The 21789-nt window shown below is 33.9% G+C and overlaps 1 protein-coding gene and 1 long non-coding RNA gene across 3 annotated transcripts; one reads left to right on the top strand and one right to left on the bottom strand.

The window, feature by feature from the left end:
* The first annotated feature begins 17 nt into the window (after positions 1-17).
* Positions 18-19216, top strand: LOC138336115 (HAUS augmin-like complex subunit 7). The gene is made up of 10 exons (XM_069285424.1): positions 18-152; positions 1966-2072; positions 2352-2428; positions 3691-3752; positions 5159-5280; positions 6364-6534; positions 14412-14511; positions 14817-15026; positions 18420-18534; positions 18915-19216. The coding sequence occupies exons 1-10, from the start codon at positions 87-89 to the stop codon at positions 19064-19066; spliced, it is 1182 nt and encodes a 393-aa protein (XP_069141525.1). The 5' UTR covers positions 18-86; the 3' UTR covers positions 19067-19216.
* Positions 18530-21783, bottom strand: LOC138336116 (uncharacterized). 2 transcript variants are annotated; one of them, XR_011210392.1, is made up of 2 exons: positions 21491-21783; positions 18530-20207 (listed from the first exon to the last, which is right to left on the bottom strand). It is a non-coding gene; the product is annotated as an uncharacterized lncRNA (long non-coding RNA). The 2 variants fall into 2 exon arrangements; XR_011210393.1 differs by having other exon boundaries at positions 21503-21783.
* Positions 21784-21789: the final 6 nt, after the last annotated feature.

Below are 21789 nucleotides of genomic sequence, written 5' to 3'. Positions count from 1 at the left end.
ATAGGGCCTACTCGGTGTTGATTTTGCGCTTGATCTTATCGTTCAGATGTTTGTTTTGAAATAGTTTTCTCACTTCCGGTATAAAAATGGCGGCTGCTTCAAAAGACGACCAGAAGATGAAGTTGGCAAAATCATTCAAAGAAAGACTAGATGTAATTATTTCTGAGTTTTTATTCCCCATGGAATAGGACAGTTTTTAAAAACATGATAAGACTTTGTATTTTTGCACGATAATGTTCCGAAAATGAAAAGAAGTTGTATAACAAAACTTGTTCTAACTTGCTAACAGCTGAACATTGAAGAAGTCAGATTCATATTGAAGAAAAATATAAGAAGTTCAAGAAGTACCTTCTTTTCTAACATTGAAATAACTCATTATTGCAGCTATAAATAGCAAAAGAAGTGCATTAGGTTTTGGAATGGTTAAGCAAGCGAAGACACTCTGACTATGTAACTTAGCGACCAGGTTCCAGTTATTGTAAAATCAAAGGAGTTTGACGTTTTGTCAATAATATATAGTATACATTAATAAAAAAATACCCCTATATTCTGTGTTTTTATATAGTATATAGGGGTATTTTTTATATATGTATACTATACTAATATACTATATATATTGACAGAACGTCAAACTCCTGTGGTAAAATCTACTTTCCCAAATAAAATATCCATGAATTGAAACTACAACCTTGGACTGTTTGGCTTGAGTAGTCCCATGTCAAGCAACCATTATGTCAAGATCGTTCATGGCAACGATTACTGGCATGGGAGTTTGTGCCCAATCACTCCGCCAACGGTTCTTTCAAACTTGAAACTCTCCAAACACAGATTAAGTTAATAAATGAGTATATAAAGGTATACATTAACTCAACTCATTGTAAACGGAACGAGTTGGTGTGGTTTGTAAATAGTGTTAAATACGGTCTCTGTCACTCAGCTAACGGAGCATGTTTCTTTAGCTCAGTCTGTAGAGCTGTAGATTTTCACGCCGGAGACCCGAGTTTGATTCCTGGTCGGGGCACTCGACAGGAATGTGTTTTTTCCCTGTTCTTCTACATTATTATCTTCATTTAATTTAGGAGTTAAGTTTCGCAAGAAAACAAAACCAGTCAGATCCATAGTCTATACAGAATACATCATTATGTCCAGTAACCAGCAGCTTCCAAAGACAGAGCAGCCCAACCAGTCACTCAAGTCTATTGTACTCTACCAGATGGCTGTTGATACATTTCTCCCTCACTTTATAAGCACCAGTATATGAGCACTCCTTCAGATTATTGACTTGTATAAGCTCTGTGTCCAAGAAATCATTAGGATTAAGGTTCTGGTATTCACCTGGGTACAAAAAATTAAAACCAAGCAAAATCATAGGGCAGGAGTTCAAGCAGTGAATCCTACTGATTTAAATTCCATAAAGGATCCTAGGTAACTGTTCTTTTTTAAGAAAGTGAACAGAAGCCGTAACCCGTTAAACATTACTGATCATGACATATGTATCCCCACTGTGAATATGGTATATACATGCATGTAGTGACAAAAGAGTAAAGACATGTGCATATGTCTATCTCGTACTAAAGGGGAGGCCCAACAACTACCTATATGTCTATCCCATGCAGTGATCATGACTCTAATACATGAAAGGTGAAATAAAGAAGAAAAAAACTGTTTAAAGTTTTGAGCAATTCAGTTAACATTAGAAATAACTTGAAATAGTATATACATATCCTTATTCTCAATACATTTTATTAGAAGATCTGAGTGATAATTTCATCCCATCAGGCCAGAAGAAATTATGTGTATGTTCCAGATTAAATGACTGAAAAAAGAGGGCAAGTTGATAGGATTTTTTTTCTCTGTGGGTGCGGGAGAGAAGGAAGACTTTATCAGTAAAACTTTATTTTGTTTACACTTTTGTCCATGTTTTGAGTTTGAATTATGATCATGTTGCTATTTTTACAATTATAGAAGCTAGGATGTCCTTTCACAGAAGGAGTTGAAGATTCCTGGATTAATGAGTTGATCTTTAAGCCAGGGGAACACAGAATTAGACTCCTTCAGTGGCTGTTTTCCAAGTCAGTATTGTATATACATAACCTGTTCTCATGAAAATTAGTTTTTAATGCATATTTTATTAAATGATCTTACATTTTTATGCACAAAAATTGATATTCAGTGTATCATGCATTATTTGATAATATTATATAATTTATAATTCATTGTTTTTAATGCGTTAATTGCCATATCGCCACGGTGTGACTCTGTTGCTTGAATCCAAGGTTGAATTCTTTGCTTGTCTGAACATTTTGTTTATTGTCGTTGTTGATTCTATTTATCTTTATTTTTGACTTCAGATTTGACTCCAGGTTAAATGATGTCCTTGATCCACAATTTGCTTCTAATGAATCCAAAATGGACTCCCGTTTACAGAGTAGGTATTCTAGATGGTAGAAATTTTCCTCTGTCTCCACCAGTGCCCAATATTAGCTCTTCACAATACTTATTAGAATGATCAAGCAAAGTGTTGAAGTTTCAGTTTTTGTAGGCTTGCAAAATAGAATGTTATATTTAAAGCTGCTCCACTACCGACAGAGCATAATGATCCTTATAATTTGAACAATAACTGATGTTTAATTGTGTATATGCCGTATGGTATGTGTCTAATTAAACAACAATACGTATATTGTATATCATTTATTTTGCTCTTGATGCATGCACAGTCAGAACTTCATTCCATAAAGGATATAGTGCCACTCTCTAAAGTAGGAGTATTTATTTGGGTTCTTCTGTCTGCCAGTCACATTCATTTTCATTCTATAACTGCAACAAATGTTTATTTATTTTTCTTATAACCTGGTTACAAGATTAAATACCTAAAGGGCCCAGCCAAATTTAATTTAAATCTTTTGGCAGAGTTATGACCCATTGATTAACAGAAAACATGGCCATTTCCTTGCAAGAAATTAGAACTAAAATTTAAAGTGATTAACTGATTTTCATGAAACATGGTTCGGAAATTGAATGATTTGCAAGTTGAATTATCACTTTCAGCAACTGTTACTTGCTAGTGGTTTAAAAAAAAGTTGCTAATTTCACAATTTTCACTTTAAAGCATACAGGTCTATATCTATACTAGCCGTGTGTTCAATTTGCAGATTTGTACCAGTTGTTTCGATGTATCTCAAATAGAATGCTCAATACCAGCAGAACTATACCAGTATAAGTGGTTTGATTTCAGAAGCATACCATTTGTATCCAAGATGGCAGACAGAGATTTTTCATTTGTCACCAGAATGTTTACTTTGTTGAAAACAAAGCAGAGCGTATTTAAATATCCAATAAAATTAAATGGATTGTTTATTTCAGTATATGCCGAAACTATTAAGGTATTATTTTCATTGTTAATTCTGAAAATATGTAGCTTTTATATTCGAAGCGTATCTTTCATATGTGTGCCACCATCATGGAAAAATCTAAACGCGTTCTATCTGGCAGTGCAGTATCAATTTAGTACAACTGGTACGAATCCACAAACAGAAAGCATGGATAATGATACTAGATACATCTACAAGGTACATATAGATTTATAAGGACTATCATCTTTATAGTACATTGTAATAGAATCTGCAAAAGATTAATGTCATAATTTTTTCTGTATTTCATAATTAATTTCAATTTTGTCAATTATTGCAGGACTGTTGTTTGTGGCGACAACTCTCGGATTTTGTAAATATGATGATGTTGATCTGATTCGAGTGAGTTCCAATATCTTATTTGAATGTTTTGTCAGTTTAAGTTTTAAAACTATAAACAAAGATTTATAGTTGTATTTCAAGGATAATTTAAAATATAATTAATATAATCATTTCAGAAACGATTTTGAATATGAATTTGACAATATTCATGAGCATATATTGAAGACTGGTCAATTTTATCAATTTTTCAGGTCACCTGAGACGAAGTTTCAAGTGACCTACTGGTATTCTAATCGCCTTTTGTCCGTCCGTTGTATGTCCCTAAACAATTTACATTTTTGACTATTTCTTCAAAACTGCTGAAGAAATTTCAATGAAATTTTGCATAAACTTTCTGAGGCAAAAGGCCAATCAAAATTGTGAAATAAATGGCCCCCATCCCCAAGGGGGCTGTGGTAGGGGCCAAAAGGGGTAAAATTTACTAAAATTCCAAAAATCTTCTTCTCCACTCACATGTACAGATGTGATAGAATCAAATTACCTTCATAGAAGGTCCTTAACAAAAATTGTGAATTATTCGACCCTGAGGTCTCACGTTACCCCCTGGGGAGGGGGTTAAGTTTACTATGGTTTATATAGGGAAAACACATATTTGAGCATTATTTGGTCAGTTGAAATAGGAAATGAGTCAAATGTCGTCAGAAGTATCAATATGAGATACCTGTTGAGACCTATTAACACATTTTCCATTACTGACCCCTGGGCCAAAAGGGTTAAATAGGCTAAAACTTCAAAAATCTTGAAATTCTGAAAATTAAATGGTACAATCAAATGCTCTTCATAGATGGAAAGGTCTTAGGGTCCTTAACAAAGACTGTGAATTATATCACCCGGGGGTCTCGCGTATCCCCCTGAGGAGGGAGTTAAGTTTACAAAAGTTTATTATCGGAATACATTTATGAACATTATTTGCTCAATTTTCATAGGAAATGAGTCAAACTGGGTTAAAATTATTAGCCTGAGATAGCATTTTAACATCATATCCATATTGGTCCTGGCTGGCCCCTAGGGACAAAGGGGCGGGGCGAAAAGGGGTCCAAATTGCTAAAATTAAAAGAAAATCTTCTGAATTCACAGATTTGATGGAACTCTTCATTATATGTCTTTGTTTCATTCTGTATCCAAATTCAGGTGACCATTAAGGCCTATGGATCTCTTGTTTCTAAATAAATCTAAACATATTTTTTCCTGATGGGGGTACCGGTTACTAAAGTTGTATTTAAATTAATTACTTATAATAATGTTATGAGAGTCGTTCCTAAAAATTTTTTGATTTGGAAAAAAAAAATGATATTTAGAATTTTGTAAATCCCATTTGAGATGTTGGACAATTTGTCTAGGACACTGCTTTTACACTGACATGAGAATGATTAGGTGTTTTGTAAATATTGTTCTCTCCTTGACAGGGTATCAACACCAAACCGACAAGACAGGCGGCCTTTATGGATCAACTACTGGATCATGTCTGTATAATAGATGCTGCTGAAGATCCGATGAATAAATCGTTATGTAATCCAGGTGTCGTCAGGTAAAAAAAAAACGTTATGTAACTCAGGTGTTGTCAATTAAAAATTGTTATATTGCCCAGGTGTCGTCAGATAAAAATCATAATGTAACCCAGGTATCGTTGGGTAAAAATTGTTATGTAACCCAGTTATCGTCAGGTAAAATTATCACCTTTAGCAACCATTCCAAAACAAAAGATTAGAAGGAGTCATCCTTGGTAACGTAGGCGTTATCTTCACTAGCGTGAATATCCGGTGTAAGTGTATGTGTATGTGTGACAGAATCAATGAAAACACCTCATAAAGTATTCTCCGAGATGGAAGGCATGATTTATCCCATGGTGATACAGTATTTATGTTAGCTAGTGTATATATTGCCTGGGTTACTGAGGATAGAAAAGAGATTTTATCACCAATAGCTATAATAATATGTCTTTAATGTTTCATTTATGATTCCATTCTTGTATATTACAGATTTATATCACTTGTGGGATGGTATTTATTACGATGTAATTATTTTGTGAGTGGAACTCACAGTTTTTTTCTCTGAAAAATATGTTATGCACACAAACATGTACATGATGTCACAATCAATCCATATCTACAAAGGCAGATAACTCTGTAGTCTGCAATCATGGTTAATAGAACTTTTGAAAAAAACTAAAATGTTTTTAAAACTGGTCAGTATAGATCAATATACAATGATGATTGTTCTATGTCATTTAATTAACATTATTCATATACAAGTACAGTTTCAATGTTTCTTATCTTTGCTTCGTGTGTAATTCATTGATATATATTTACATAAATTCAATGAAGAAATAAAAGATAAATTTAGAAAATTCTCAATTTGAGAAATAAAAGGAAAACAAAGCTATGGAAATATTCAATGACAATGTATTGATAAACAAATCCTAAAATTGTTAATATGACAAGACAGATGTTTCAGTAATATTTGGATATATATTAAACGATTTAGTTGGATTTTGTATATAAACAGGATATTTCTGTGTGATGATATTAAACGATTTAGTTGGATTTTGTATATAAACAGGATATTTCTGTGTGATATTACGAGTAATTATTCATTTCACTAAATCTTCCAGTGATGCTACAAGTTTGGATGAACAGTTCAGAAAGGACTGTCTGTACACAGATATGCTTGTAAACCAGGAGAGAATGGACTCTCTGTTTAACTTGAGACCAACACTTCTACCCCCTGACTTACAACAGAAGGTGGAGATCAACTGGGCACAGCAAGGTCACGTCAAGGACAAGTGAGTTATCTTTTGTCCATCATCATCATCATCATCATTCGATGGTGGACTTTTCAAATCATATTTTGTCCATCTCCCTGCCCTTCCATAAACAACTCTTGTCGCTACTATTTCTCAGAAAGGACTTTTAAGGTTTCCCTTTGATCCTGGACCCGCATTGGCCGAGTGGTTAAGATATCCTGACATGTACATATACCACAAGCCCTCCACCTCAAGGTTGCAAGTTTGAATCCCATGTAGATCAGTTGCCAGGTCCATACAGCTGGTTGATGATTTTTCTCAGGGTACTCAGACTTTCCTCCACCAACAAACTTGGCACGTTCTTAAATGACTCTTGATAAGATGTTTAACTAGTCAAACCAAACCTTTTTGACTCTAGTTGTATCCATGTGATATGTCAAATGCAGGACCATCCAGAAGTCAATTAGTCCAGTAAAAATACAAAAAATAGAGGCCTCCAAATGATTGCAACAGAATTTGTTTTCTGCTTTTTGGGTTGGAGGATCTTAGTATTTTACCATGAAAAAAGTTGCCAAAAATCATATGTTCTGAAAGTCGTTTTTTCAACACCCGAAAAATAAGAAAATATGTAGAAACTAGATTTGATCGCGATCAAAACACGGGATTTCCACCTATGTAATGATATAAGTAATGTTAGCGAACAGACGATTGCTTGAACGAACGGACGATCTCACTCAATATTAATCAGAAAGCGTTTCTTACGAAAGCAGTCTGGTTCAACCGAAAAACAGATTTAGGGGAATCCCCCTTTGGGCACAAGATTTCATAGAGAGGTGAATATATAGGAGCCTGCTGATTGGATATATTCAGGGTACACCAGTTAATGGTTTATGTGTGGGTCGGACAATACATGTAGATGTAAAATTTGTAAAGAATTTTGATAACTTCATTTAACCTGAATAGTAGCAAACGTTAACACGGTCCTCTATGGGAATTTATTTGGTTCTGTGATCTCAAAACGGCCGGGTAGTTTCTCAAAATAGCACCGGTTGTGTTTGAACATCCGGTGTCACAGGTGACGGCTCTGCCACACACATAAAAGGTTTTTAAACCTGTCAGTTATTATGTTTGTGCATTACTTTTATTGTTTGTTTGTTCAAATGTACGTCCTATTAACAGCTAGGGTCACGTAAGGACGGCCTCCCATGTATGCGGTGTAGTTACACATGTACGTGTATTTAGGCAAACACGTGTACATTGTTCATATATACGTGTATATGTAGTGTGATAGAACGGGTTTCTATCATTGTTGCATTTATTTCTACAGTATGTATATTTGTTATTGCACTCTTCTAAGTCTTCACTTCAGTGATCTGTTTATGTATATTTGACCCAAATTCAGGGGAACACCGTGAGAACAGGTCTTATCTAGGGTGTGTTTGCTGTTTAGCAGTCACATTCATCAACCTAGTTGTCCTCATGATCACCCCGATGATGACCGCTGGCCGGAGTACACGTGTGGTACACTTGGGAGGTGTTTATCAGTCAGTTGAGTCTTGTCTGTTTTAAGCGGAAGTTATATTTAGTGTGTAGGTGGGTTGTTGTAGCAGCGGTTTCACCTAAATATGGTGCTCTGTCCGGACATCCGGACATTGACCAATCAGTGGTCACTTTGGGGTACTGGGTTGATGAGTTGTTATAAAAGGGGCTGCTTCTAAGGAAGCTTTGGTCTTGACTTAGGGAATAGGTAGGGAGCAGAGCTAGTTGGCTCCGTAGGGTGTTAGGCTTTGTTTAGGGAACGTGGTAATCACACAGGACTGAGCTAATTAGGCCTAAAGTTTGGCTATAGTTAATCTTGGATACATTGTAACTGCTTCGGCACTTATATCTCTTATTGTTATCTGTCTTAACGGGCACTATTGTGAATCTTCTATGTAATACTTAATCTACTTGTCTTTTATATAATAAATAGTTATTTGTACCTGTATTTACCTAGTTGAGTTATTGGATTAGTGTCAGTGCTTCCGCTACATCCTAGAGATCGAACCTGTTGAGATACAGGCCTGTAACCTGTGGAGGAAACAGGATCCATAGAGGATTTGTGACGACTGTGGACTCTCTTGTATACTAAAAATACTATACGATCACGATTTGGGACTTATACATATAACGGGAGATACAGTCGGATCGCCCCTCCTGGTCTCTTGTGGAAAACCCTCCCTATTACAGTAGCACTTAAAACATCCCGAAAAGTATTGAAAACTAGATGTAAAAATACATTCGAAACGGCCCTTGTGTACCGAAGATTGAGCCCAGGACAGAATTTTAACCCGGCCGCTGATTGGCTGGCTAATTATGAATTTCAAAATTAAAAATGTTTTCTGACAGGTAATTATTCCTTGATAACCATGATATGAATTTGGAAATTCAGATTGAGATTTAGGTTCAAAATATCAATTTTGATAATGAATAGGTAAAAACATTAGAATTTCAGGTTTTTTAAAAGTGCAAAAATTCTCCTTATCTTATGAAGATCTTGGACCAATGCGGAATAACACGTACGATTAGAGTTTTAGTATTAGATACCGATTATCTCCCTTTGGCCACATGCCACATCATGTAATCACAACTCAAAATCGCTGAAAGTTCTATACCTCCGCCATTTTGAATCATATGACATTGAAATTGGTCATTTTATGTGTCTGAAAGCATGATCTTTCACATCCAATTCAAAACATTTCACCTTTGAATTTTCATGAATTACCCTAAAATTTACGTTAAAAAATGAACGAAACGCCATATTCGGAGGTCTATATTTCCGCCATTTTCAAATTCATGTCTTTGAAATTAAAAACCTGTACAGACAATAGGCTAAAGCTTACATTTACAAAAATTCAACACTCAACATGAGATGATAAAGGCCCTACGAGCTCACAAATAACGGAAAAAATAAGAAAATGAAACAAATTGCCATATTTGGAGAGCTATATTTCCGCCATTTTTCTATATAACCCCTTAAAAATAAATAACTTTTGAAGACAAAAGTTCATAAAACACAGGTATGAAAAATCAACACTGTACATACAGGTTTAAAGGCGCTGAAACGTCTCGTGCAAAGACAAATAAAAACTAAAATTTCGAATTTCGATGTCCTATATCTCCGCCATTTTGAATCTTATGACCTTGAACTTGGTCATTTTATGTGTCTGAAAGCATGATCTTTCACATCCAATTCAAAACATTTCACCTTTGAATTTTCATGAATTACCCTAAAATTTACGTTAAAAAATGAACGAAACGCCATATTCGGAGGTCTATATTTCCGCCATTTTCAAATTCATGTCTTTGAAATTAAAAACCTGTACAGACAATAGGCTAAAGCTTACATTTACAAAAAATCAACACTCTAAATGAGATGATAAAGGCCCTACGAGCTCACAAATAACGGACAAAAATAAGAAAAAGAAACAAATTACCATATTTGGAGAGCTATATTTCCGCCATTTTTCTATATAACCCCTTAAAAATAAATAACTTTTGAAGACAAAAGTTCATACAACACAGGTATGAAAAATCAACACTGTACATACAGGTTTAAAGGCGCTGAAACGTCTCGTGCAAAGACAAATAAAAACTAAAATTTCGATTTTCGATGTCCTATATCTCCGCCATTTTGAATCTTATGACCTTGAACTTGGTCATTTTATGTGTCTGAAAGCATGATCTTTCACATCCAATTCAAAACATTTCACCTTTGAATTTTCATGAATAACCCTAAAATTTACGTTAAAAAATGAACGAAACGCCATATTCGGAGGTCTATATTTCCGCCATTTTCAAATTCATGTCTTTGAAATTAAAAACCTGTACAGACAATAGGCTAAAGCTTACATTTACAAAAAATCAACACTCTAAATGAGATGATAAAGGCCCTACGAGCTCACAAATAACGGACAAAAATAAGAAAAAGAAACAAATTGCCATATTTGGAGAGCTATATTTCCGCCATTTTTCTATATAACCCCTTAAAAATAAATAACTTTTGAAGACAAAAGTTCATACAACACAGGTATGAAAAATCAACACTGTACATACAGGTTTAAAGGCGCTGAAACGTCTCGTGCAAAGACAAATAAAAACTAAAATTTCGATTTTCGATGTCCTATATCTCCGCCATTTTGAATCTTATGACCTTGAACTTGGTCATTTTATGTGTCTGAAAGCATGATCTTTCACATCCAATTCAAAACATTTCACCTTTGAATTTTCATGAATTACCCTAAAATTTACGTTAAAAAATGAACGAAACGCCATATTCGGAGGTCTATATTTCCGCCATTTTCAAATTCATGTCTTTGAAATTAAAAACCTGTACAGACAATAGGCTAAAGCTTACATTTACAAAAAATCAACACTCTAAATGAGATGATAAAGGCCCTACGAGCTCACAAATAACGGACAAAAATAAGAAAAAGAAACAAATTGCCATATTTGGAGAGCTATATTTCCGCCATTTTTCTATATAACCCCTTAAAAATAAATAATTTTTGAAGACAAAAGTTCATACAATACAGGTATGAAAAATCAACACTGTACATACAGGTTTAAAGGCGCTGAAACGTCTCGTGCAAGGACAAATAAAAACTAAAATTTCGATTTTCGATATCCTATATCTCCGCCATTTTGAATCTTATGACCTTGAACTTGGTCATTTTATGTGTCTGAAAGCATGATCTTTCACATCCAATTCAAAACATTTCACCTTTGAATTTTCATGAATTACCCTAAAATTTACGTTAAAAAATGAACGAAACGCCATATTCGGAGGTCTATATTTCCGCCATTTTCAAATTCATGTCTTTGAAATTAAAAACCTGTACAGACAATAGGCTAAAGCTTACATTTACAAAAAATCAACACTCTAAATGAGATGATAAAGGCCCTACGAGCTCACAAATAACGGACAAAAATAAGAAAAAGAAACAAATTGCCATATTTGGAGAGCTATATTTCCGCCATTTTTCTATATAATCCCTTTAAAACCCATAACTTTTGAAGACAAAAGTTCATACAACAGCGGTATGAAAAATCAACACCGTACATACAGGTATTAAGGCGCTGAAACGTCTCGGGCAGGGGCAAATATAAACTAAAATTTCGATTTTTGATGTCCTATATCTCCGCCATTTTGGATCATATGACCTTGAATTTGGTCATTTTATGTGCCTGAGAACATGCTCTTTCATATGCGCCCTTCGAAACATTTCTATGGTAAAGTTCATTTTTGACCTTTGTTTGACCTCATTTGACCCCCTAGTGAACTCGTGACCTTGACATAATTTCTGATAACAAGTAATGAGAAAAAAACGTGAATTATCGTGATCTACATGGAGAATGAAACGCACATGTTGTGTAGCGTACGGTTATGAAATTATGAGCGTTTAAAGTTCGTTCGAAAAAAGCAGTTTTTTACGTCTGTGACCTTGACCTTGAACGTTATCCTCCAAAATCGAGAGTGCATTTTAAGAACTCATGTACGTACATAACGTCTCCAAATTTCAGCGCTCTACACCTCTTATTTATTACGAAGAAGTCGTTTAAATATTTAAAGCTTTTTGAACCCTGTGACCTTGAATGAATGTCAAGGTCAATAAAACAGCATAAGTTCTGTAGACATTCGTCCATGCTATGTCTATACAAAAAATCAAGCATGTGTGTTAAGTATTAAAGGCGCTGAAACCTTTAAAATTTTTGGCGGGAAAACGCCAAAATAGCCTTTTTTCAAGGGCCTATATCTCCGCCATTTTGGATCACATGACCTTAAAACTTGTCATTATATATTTCTGAGGGCATGCCCTTTCATATCCAACTTTCAAAACTTTTCTGTGGTGAATTTCGTTTTTGACCTTTGTTTGACCCCGTAGCGAACTCTTGACCTTGACATAATCTCTGATAACATGGCATGGGAAAAGCACGCGCAATGTCAAGATCTATCTGAATAACAAAACGTGAACGATGTACACCGTACGGTAATGAAGTTATGAGCGCTTAAACTTCGTTCCAAAAAATTGTTTTTTACGTCTGTGACCTTGACCTTGAACATTTTTGTAAAAAATCGAACGTACATTTCAAGATCTTATGTACATTCATAACGTGTCCAAAGTTGAGCGTCGTACCTTATTTCGTTCCTGAGATATCCTGCGAACAAGATTTGTGGAAATAAGAATAAAAAAGAAAAATAAAGAATAATAATAATAAGAAGAAAAAACAGAACAATAACAATAGGGATTTCCATCCTCAATGGAAATCCCTAATTACACTTTTGACCACTTCTAAAGTACAATATCTGCTATTTTTGCAATACTTGAAATATGAAATCAGGTATATAGTAAGACGAACTTTAGGTTAGTACAAATAAGTTGAAATGATACAATAATTTCAGTCAATCCAAGAAATAAAGAAGGATGAAAACGGCTCAAAACCTTTTGAATTTAGCTAGCATTACAGTTTCTGTTCTTTTTAGATGCAAACATTTATAAACTCTTACCCTGAACTTTATCAGTTTGTGTTTTATGCCTTAAAGAATTACATTTTCTTTGATATTAATGCATGATTGATAATACATTAGCTAGAAAAAACCTGAATATTAACATGTCAAGTTGACTGATCGTGCCAATTTGAAGTGATTTTATACTTAGATTGTTGCCAAACACCCATTTTGGTAGTTATATTTCGGAAAATAAAAAAGCAAATGCTTCAAAATATGTTATATCTTTTTTTATATATTTTGTACTTGTTATTTTTATCATTTGTTGTAAAACGAGTATAAATATGCACATCTTATTTAGTTGTAAAAACTTCCTATCACGTTAATTTGGCTGAATACCAAAATATGTCTAAGTCCATAGATCTGCAATACAAAAATCTCAATTTTTCGAATATCCTTTATTCGTTTGTCATAAAATTTTGCCAGTAAATAAATAAGAACTGTGATGGTTTTCAGCTATAAAATTGAACTTTTTATTTTATTCCTGAATCTCATTGAAAATTATATAATCCCCATCCAGTTCCATTATGGAAAAATGAAAAACTGACCTATGCAAATATTTTATCAAAAAGAAACTCCTATCTCCCTTTATAAAGAGCGCTCCATTATGGTGGTAATATCTGCCAAAGGATTTTGTAATCTGATTAGTCACAAAATAGATATTCACATTTTTGACATTTCAACTTAAGGACTTAGCCAATTAGTGAAGTTTAGTCAAATTGGCACTAAATGAGGATTTGATTGACCTCACGTCTTTTATATTTGGGAAAATATCTTGATATAGTAGTCTCTTTTAGGTGAGTATAGCCTACATAGAATCTGAATTAATAACTATCTAAACACTTGAGACGGTATTTACTGAATAATTCTTGAATGAAAAAGACATATTATTCAATTTGGACTTCAAAATGTCCTTGGAAAAGGCCAAAAGACCAACTTTGAGCAATCATATTATCTCAGGTAGTGAAAGTAAAATGTTTTACTTTTAAAGCCTTTTTAATCAACAAGTTTTATTTAAAAAGATTCCACCAAAATGAGTATCAATGGTATTGTTGATAATAAGAATTTTTTATCTTAACAATCCCAACAAAAGCATATTTGGCTGGTGCAAGGACATAATTATGCAATTTTCATGCTGACATTCTTTTTCCCTGTGTTGATTTCAACATATGTTTTTGGCAATCTGTGCTGTCCTTATAACGTTGTCATACATTTATTTTCTAGTATCTCATGATACAAAGTCAGATCTGTATGAAAAACAAAGAAAAAATTCTGTTGCAATTATTATGGGGTAACATCCTATCTTTACTGGATTAAATTGCTTCACTATTGTATTGAGATGTTTTAAAACCTCCAATCGTCTTTTCAGACCACCAAAACCAGATTTGCAGAAACTTGCAGAGACAGCAAATAAACTTGCTGAAGATTTAGGAAGACAGAAGGAAATATTAGAAGAGTTAACAAAAAGTGTAAGTCCTGATAGCTGTATATATCTAGATACATTTCCATCTTGGATATACAGTAATCTGTTGTGGTCACCTTCTCCATACACCTGTAATGGATGTCATGACTAATATGTAAGTCGTCTTTGATGTAAAGAAAAATACTACTTTGATACTTCTGTGACAGTTGTCATATAATTCACATTAATGTTACACGGTTTTGTAATAATTTAGCATGAGGGTGTGATGAGCATGTTTCTTGTTTTAATTCCTGTTTGTTATTCACATCTTTAAAACTGTATTTCATTATTTATGATTTCCTTTCCCAATAGTTTGAATACCAAGTACCAGATGAGTCAAGGATGGAAAAGATCAGTAAAACGATGCAGCTGGTTCTGTCAGAGTTGTCGCAATTGGAGGTTGGATTTTCCTACTGCTATGAAAACGAGATGTGCCATTGGTGTAACAGAACGCCGCCAACTCTTAACCAACTAGGACCAGCTTTCAAACGAGTCCACACACTTCTACTGCAGTTTGTAAATGTAAGTATCCTCCTACGGGGTAGTAGTTGTTAGGATTGAAAGGTCTGGTGTGGCTGTAAAGCCATTAGCCAGTCCAGAGTTGATACACATGAAAAAGGTCAGGAGTCACCTTTGAATCACTTGGAAATTCTGTGAGCACTCGGATGATAATTTGAGTTTTCTGGGCTTTCTCCGGGCACTCGGATTTCCGTCCACTCAAAGCCCCTTCCCCTCCCCCCTCAATCTCTCTTATTAGGGCAGATTTCAAGCTGATAAAGATGTAAACCAAGATTTGTCAATGTTCTAGTTCAACTTTGTGAATAATGGATCTAATCATCATGTCTGGTGTGTTGGGACGAGGTTTATTAATTGAACTTTTATCATAGACACTTTCCTTCATTTCATGGTCAGTACTACCGATTATCTTTTTGACATTTTCCAATATTTAAGAATCTCAATCTAGACATAGCTGTTCAAAAGCTGATGGTGCTGATCAGTGTAACAACAATTTTAAAATATTAAAAGATAAAATGAGATTTCTTGTAAAACAAATGACAAACGTAATTTCAATACACTGTATTTCATTATTTAGCTACTTGTCCATTTTAGTGAAGACTTTCTATATATAATCACAAGTTTTGCATTGAAAAAAATTGTTTGTGTGTATTAAAATTTCCTAATAATCAAGTGCTAAGCTATGTAATCGCTGTTTGAACTGAGCCTTGATGTCGAATGTAGAAGACTTTTTTAAAAGATCTTCAACTCCATAATGTGCAAGGTAGGTCGACTAGTAGTGTTAGAGGAACATATACAGTGAGGGCTGTGATGATCGAGTCGTGGTAAGGTGTTCCAACATATTAGTGATCCATCTATGGCATCAACATTGGGTAGTTATCAGGTATTGACTAGGACTGGGTATTGGAAGGTCTAATACGATACGATACGTATTGACAATACACTGAAACAATACACATTACGTATTGACGATACAGTCAACCTTTTTAGCTCGCCAATTCGAAGAATAGGGGGGAATAGGGGGAGCTAATGTTGTCACCCCGGCGTCGGCGTCCCATTTCACATTAAAGTTTTTGAGCAAGTTTCTGTTTCGTCAATTGTTTAAGCTTAAGTCATCATAAATGTTATGATTTTATTTTCCTAATGTGTATGGATGCTGAACGTGATAATACAACCAATTTGGGGCCCTTTAGATTTTTTTTGAGTCATGTTAATTTGTCATATTTCCATGTTAAAGTTTTTGAGCAAGTTTCTATTTTGTCTATTGTTTAAGCTTAAGTCATCATTAATGTTTATGATTTTATTTTCCTAATGTGTATGGATGCTGAACGTGATAATACAACCAATTTGGGGCCCTTTAGAGGGTTTTTGAGTCTAGGCTGTTCCAGTAAAACATATATGGTAGGGGGGGAAGGCACTTTGAAATTGGGAGACCCACCGATAGAAGTGATTTTCAATTTTGTTGACCCACACACATATCTAATTTTTTGGGAACAAGACCATGGCATAGAAGCGATAATTTTTTATTTTACTCCGATTTGTATTTACACATTTTGATTTCTAGCATCACCAAAGAGTCCTAGGACAAAATTGCACTGTATATGGTGCAGTGAACTTTTGTTTGATATGCTGCATCTACTACTAAATTTGTATAAGGGTACAATCCTTGTAGAACCAGCGTAAAATCTAAACATACTGAAGTGTTTCGCAAGCATATAATGCAAAAGTAGACATCTGAACATTCACACTTAAGCTTGTGAACTGCAACTTTTTCCTCGACTTAATATCAGTGAATTTAAATAAAGATCTGTTATTTTACCAAAACTAATCTATTGTTTCTTTGTACCATTGTCAAGTTTGAATGAATATAATATGTTTTAGATAAAAAGTCTATCATTATTATATCAAAATACTCAGAAAATAAAATAATTGTTTCTTATTGAAGATGAACAACACATTAAATATTGTCAGAAATTAACATTTTTTTTTCAATATTTATTTTTGTAGTCAGGATGACTGAGCAACATTATAAAACATAAAACTTGCATTTTATTTCAAAAGGTTACAAATGCTTCAGATAGACCCACCCACAGAAGTGATGTTATTGAAACGCCACCCTGGCACAGAAGTGATTTTATTTTGAACCCACCATGGCACATATAATTTTTAAAGTGCCTTCCCTGGGTGCCATATATGTTTTGCTGGAACAGCCCTACAAATTAACAGACTGTTAATATGTCATATTTCCATGTTTAAATAGTAAATACTTCAACATCAACTTCTTCTGAATAGGCGAGCTTTGCTGTTCTCCAACAGCTCTTGTTTCAAATTCAGTTCACCATTGTTTTGAATATTGTGACAATGAAAGATAATTTTGATATTAAAACATTCTATAACAAGGGAAAAATCTACCAAACATTTGATTGGTTTATCATCCGTGTTAATTAATTTATGTTAATTTGTATTCTTAGTTATGAAAAGACATTTCTAATCCATCTAGGTGACACAGATGCCTTAAACACTTGCTTTTGATTGAAATGCTCTTACCTGAATGATGTTTTAGAATAAATTTTGTTTGGAATTTCCTATTTCTATAACGAAAACAGTAGGTTGAGTTATTAAAACGACACAGCGATATACAGCATGTTCGTGTATCGATATTCTATACACTGCTGAAAACCGATACGTATCGATATATCGATCCAGTCCTAGTATTGACCATAGGTTGGTGGCTTTTCTCCGGGTACTCCTTCCTCCATCTGGCACATTTTTTAATGACCATGACCATTAAAGTGAGCCCACAGTATTGTTATTCTATACAGGAGTCGGAACAAAAATTAATTTCATATATAATCTAGTCAGTCTCTACTTGATATAAAGGCCTAGTGTACTATGTGCTATTAATTCCAGTAAAACATCTAACCCCAACCCACGACTCCAAGTTTTGAGGAGATAAAATGTGTCGATATCCACAATATATTTAATAAATTTTCATACCAGGCAGGAAATTCAACCATATTTTTTTTTTTTTACTACAGAGTCCTGGTGTAGGTAGATATTCTAATGGAATAAGCCTGTAATAACCTCATAGTTTCTCTTTCCTCGTCTTAATCAAAGGCTGTTCCCAGAATGATAAATGTGGGAGGCAATCAAATTTGAGCGTGTCTATGCATGTTATGATATGAAATGTGTAGAAACATGCCTCTCAAATTATTCATGTACAGTGTATTATAAAAACATCTTCCTTCAGAAACTGAAACAGTACTTCATAGATATCAAAGTGAACATGTTATCAACACGAGGAAGTTGCAACTTGTTATATGTATAAAATAACAGTACCGTCCGTACTAAGAGAAATTTCCAAGAAAATTATTTTTTGAATATGAATTACCATTTCAGCTCCTTGAGGGTTTCAAATCTATCAGGTTGTCTTACACCAACTTAAGCCGAGACTCAACGAAGCATTTGAAAAGTCTTGTATCCAGTACAACACACAAGAAAGTCACAAATTTAGGTATAATATATATAGATATTTATTATGCATATTTCATATTAAACCAGCATTTCATATAATTATGACTTACCCTGGTTGTGTAAACCCCATCAAAAGTTCATAACTTACCTTTTTGTTCACAAAAGCAATGTTCATAACCTCCAAATCTGAAATTAATTGGCATATAAAAACATGCAACTCATTTTCACAATTAACTTTATAAATTGTATTCAAATCTGAACACCAAGAAATATAAAGTAATAGTTTAAGAATGATTGAGTCTTACTGCTATAAAGTAAAATATTAATGTTTTTGGTCTTTCTTGCATAATTAACCAATATGAAATTAAGACAATACTGCAAGATCAAATAAAGTCATTAATACATATTGATTTTTCACAGCATCAGCCAGTCGGGCGTCCCTGTCCAGTTTCCATGAATGTGTTGATGTACTGGATAGATCACTTCAGCGCCTAGAAATGGAAACCAGCATGTCCAGTTCCATACGATCGTCGTCCTCAATTCTCGACGGGGAAAGGAAAAAAAGGCATTAATATTCAGCAATTAACTAGGCTGATGAGAAACAGAATCACTCCATCAATTTTGTACCGATCTGTTTTATCGCTTGTTAAATATTTATTACATTGTTAATTTTGTGGTTTATGAAATGAAATTTTATAATAAAATGTACTTCAATAATAAAAGCATTGTTTGTTTATTCTATGGAATAAGTTGAATTTCAAGTTTGAAATAACTCATCAAATGGTTATTTTTTTTCTTCACAATTTCAAATTCCAATCCTCACATTCAGAACGTCTTACAGCAAGAGCTTCAATTTTTTTTTTCATCATTGGTATCATCGTCTTATTTTAGTTTAGAAAAAGATTAAAATGTTTCAACGTGTCAGACACCATCTGTGAAGAATTGTTGTAATAGAGATCAAAGATGATAGTTCAATAATAATCTATACCACCAGCTGTTGCCAGTTTTAGTGTAGGCGGTCCTATAGTAGACTATTGATTATCAATACTGTACATGGAACATCTGCTGCTTGTACCACACCTACTGAAATTATTACATTATCCAATTCTTTGTAAACATATTTACAAAAACTGTCAACTTTGCAACATTCCAAAAGACCCAAGCACAGGTCATTCAAAGATATATTATGGTAGTAAAATGAATCTATAATAAATTACATAAATGTTTTAGAAGCTGAAGAGACTCTTGTCAATCAAAACTTCACATATATGTTCATAATATTTCTTTACTTTTTTGATGCAGAAATGACTGTAATGAATCCATTGGTATCAAATATGTATACACTGCACGAATACAAGCAGTTATAGTATTGCTGCATTATTTAATGAAACGAGCAAGTAAAAATCAACATATATACAAAGCAAGTGTACTACATTTGAACACATTCAAAAGTTGTACTCATATCTTGCATTTACAGTTTTAAGACAGATGGTTTTGAAAATGTGGTTCAAACAAAATATAATTTATTCTAGCAGTGTATACATATTCAACTCAAATGGTGATCAGTTTTACTTTTCCATTTGAATATACAGTCATTACCTGTTGTCTCGATCGCATCCGCAACCTGAAGAAACAAGATCGTGACCTGCTGGTCAATCAGATCCTGTTCCTGGTCAATCGAGTCTCAATCAAGGCACTTGAACCTGTACCTCGCTGAAAAATAAAACTTTCAAATTAGTTTCAAGCACCAACCAAACAAGCAGATAAAATGATTATTTCTTTTTAATATTTAAAAATGAACATGGTTAAAAACTGAACCTTTTGAGGTTAGTTAAGTTGTGCTTATCAATCATTATACATTACATACATCAAATATTATCCGAGAATTTTGCGTACAAATTATGATGTACTTTATAATTTAAATGGCATGTACATCAATCATTTAAGTTAACAATACTATAATCCATTCATTTTTATGTGCAAACTGTTTACTTTGCAAAACTGGATGAAAAGATAATGATGTTAAAATATGAATTGTTGTTTTAAAAGTTAATATGCCTGCGAGTGAAAATCAGTTAGCACTATTCAAGTCATTTATTTCACATCGGGTGGTTTTCCATAATTTTTCTCGATCAGGACTGCATTTTTGAAAGCATTTCTTTCAACTCTTGATTTTCAGTTTTTAGTTTCATATTTTCTTGGTGTAATTTTGATAAATATCCCTGTCCATACACACTGCCTTCTTCCAACATGGAATCATCATCACCTACATAACTGCTATCACTACAAGAGGAATGCTCAAGTTCTTTTTCCAGATGTTCAGCTCTCTCAGCCATTTTTAACACTCTCTTTAAAAGTTCTTCTTTCGACATGTTTGAAAGTTCATCCATTTGGGCAGTTCTCATTACACTTTCAAAATCTTGTTCCATAAAAGCCATGGTATCTGTAGTTGCTGAACTAAAATCAATCATCTCAGAATCTCTGAACAAAGTGTCCAATCCATAATCACTGCTGCTCAAGGGCGAATATTCAGGTAGCACCTTTGCTGTTTCACATGGATATTCAGGCGAATCTAGATTATCATAAAAACTCTGATCTTTCATATAACCGTCCATTATAAACTGTGTTGAGTTGTGAGGTGCTTTCGGGCTATACCTTGGTCGAAGTATTTGGCGGGACTTGTTGCGACGTGTTTCTTTAGAAAATTTCGTGTTTGTCCGATTACAAAAATCGTGATCTAAAGTTTCTTTGGCGCAATAATGACAAGAAGAAACAGCACAATCTACATAGGAATCACCACATGACTTCATTGGAAATTTTTCAATCGATCCAAATTCCTTTTTCTTCTTCCCTCTTCGGGTTTTTCGTTTTCTCAAAGCGATTCTTGTCTGCCTCTCAACCATTCTTTCGACTGAAGATTCTAAACCAATCATTTTTCTTGATAATGGATTTAGCATAAACTTCGAAAAACGTCTATAAAAAGTAGTTTTGCTTACTTGCGTACGTACCTCCTTCCTTGTCCGTGTTTCTGTCGTTAATACGACCACGAAACGTTGTTGTGTTGTTTTATACGCCCAAGTCACGTGGTTGCTTCGTTGTCTCGACGTCGCATTTCGTCATAGTACCGAAATAGTCATTGATGTTTAGCGTTTGATTCGAACGTGCCATTGTATGCCTTACAAGCGTCTGAAAGATATTGTAGAGTCGTGATTTCAATAATTCACGATTTTTACAAAAACATGAATTTCTAAGATTTTATTCATTAAATATTAATAAAAATATGAATGATCAGAGG

Source organism: Argopecten irradians, chromosome 12 (genome assembly GCF_041381155.1).
Source record: "Argopecten irradians isolate NY chromosome 12, Ai_NY, whole genome shotgun sequence".
Taxonomy (NCBI): domain Eukaryota; kingdom Metazoa; phylum Mollusca; class Bivalvia; order Pectinida; family Pectinidae; genus Argopecten; species Argopecten irradians.
This window is presented reverse-complemented; position numbering and strand designations above follow the sequence as displayed.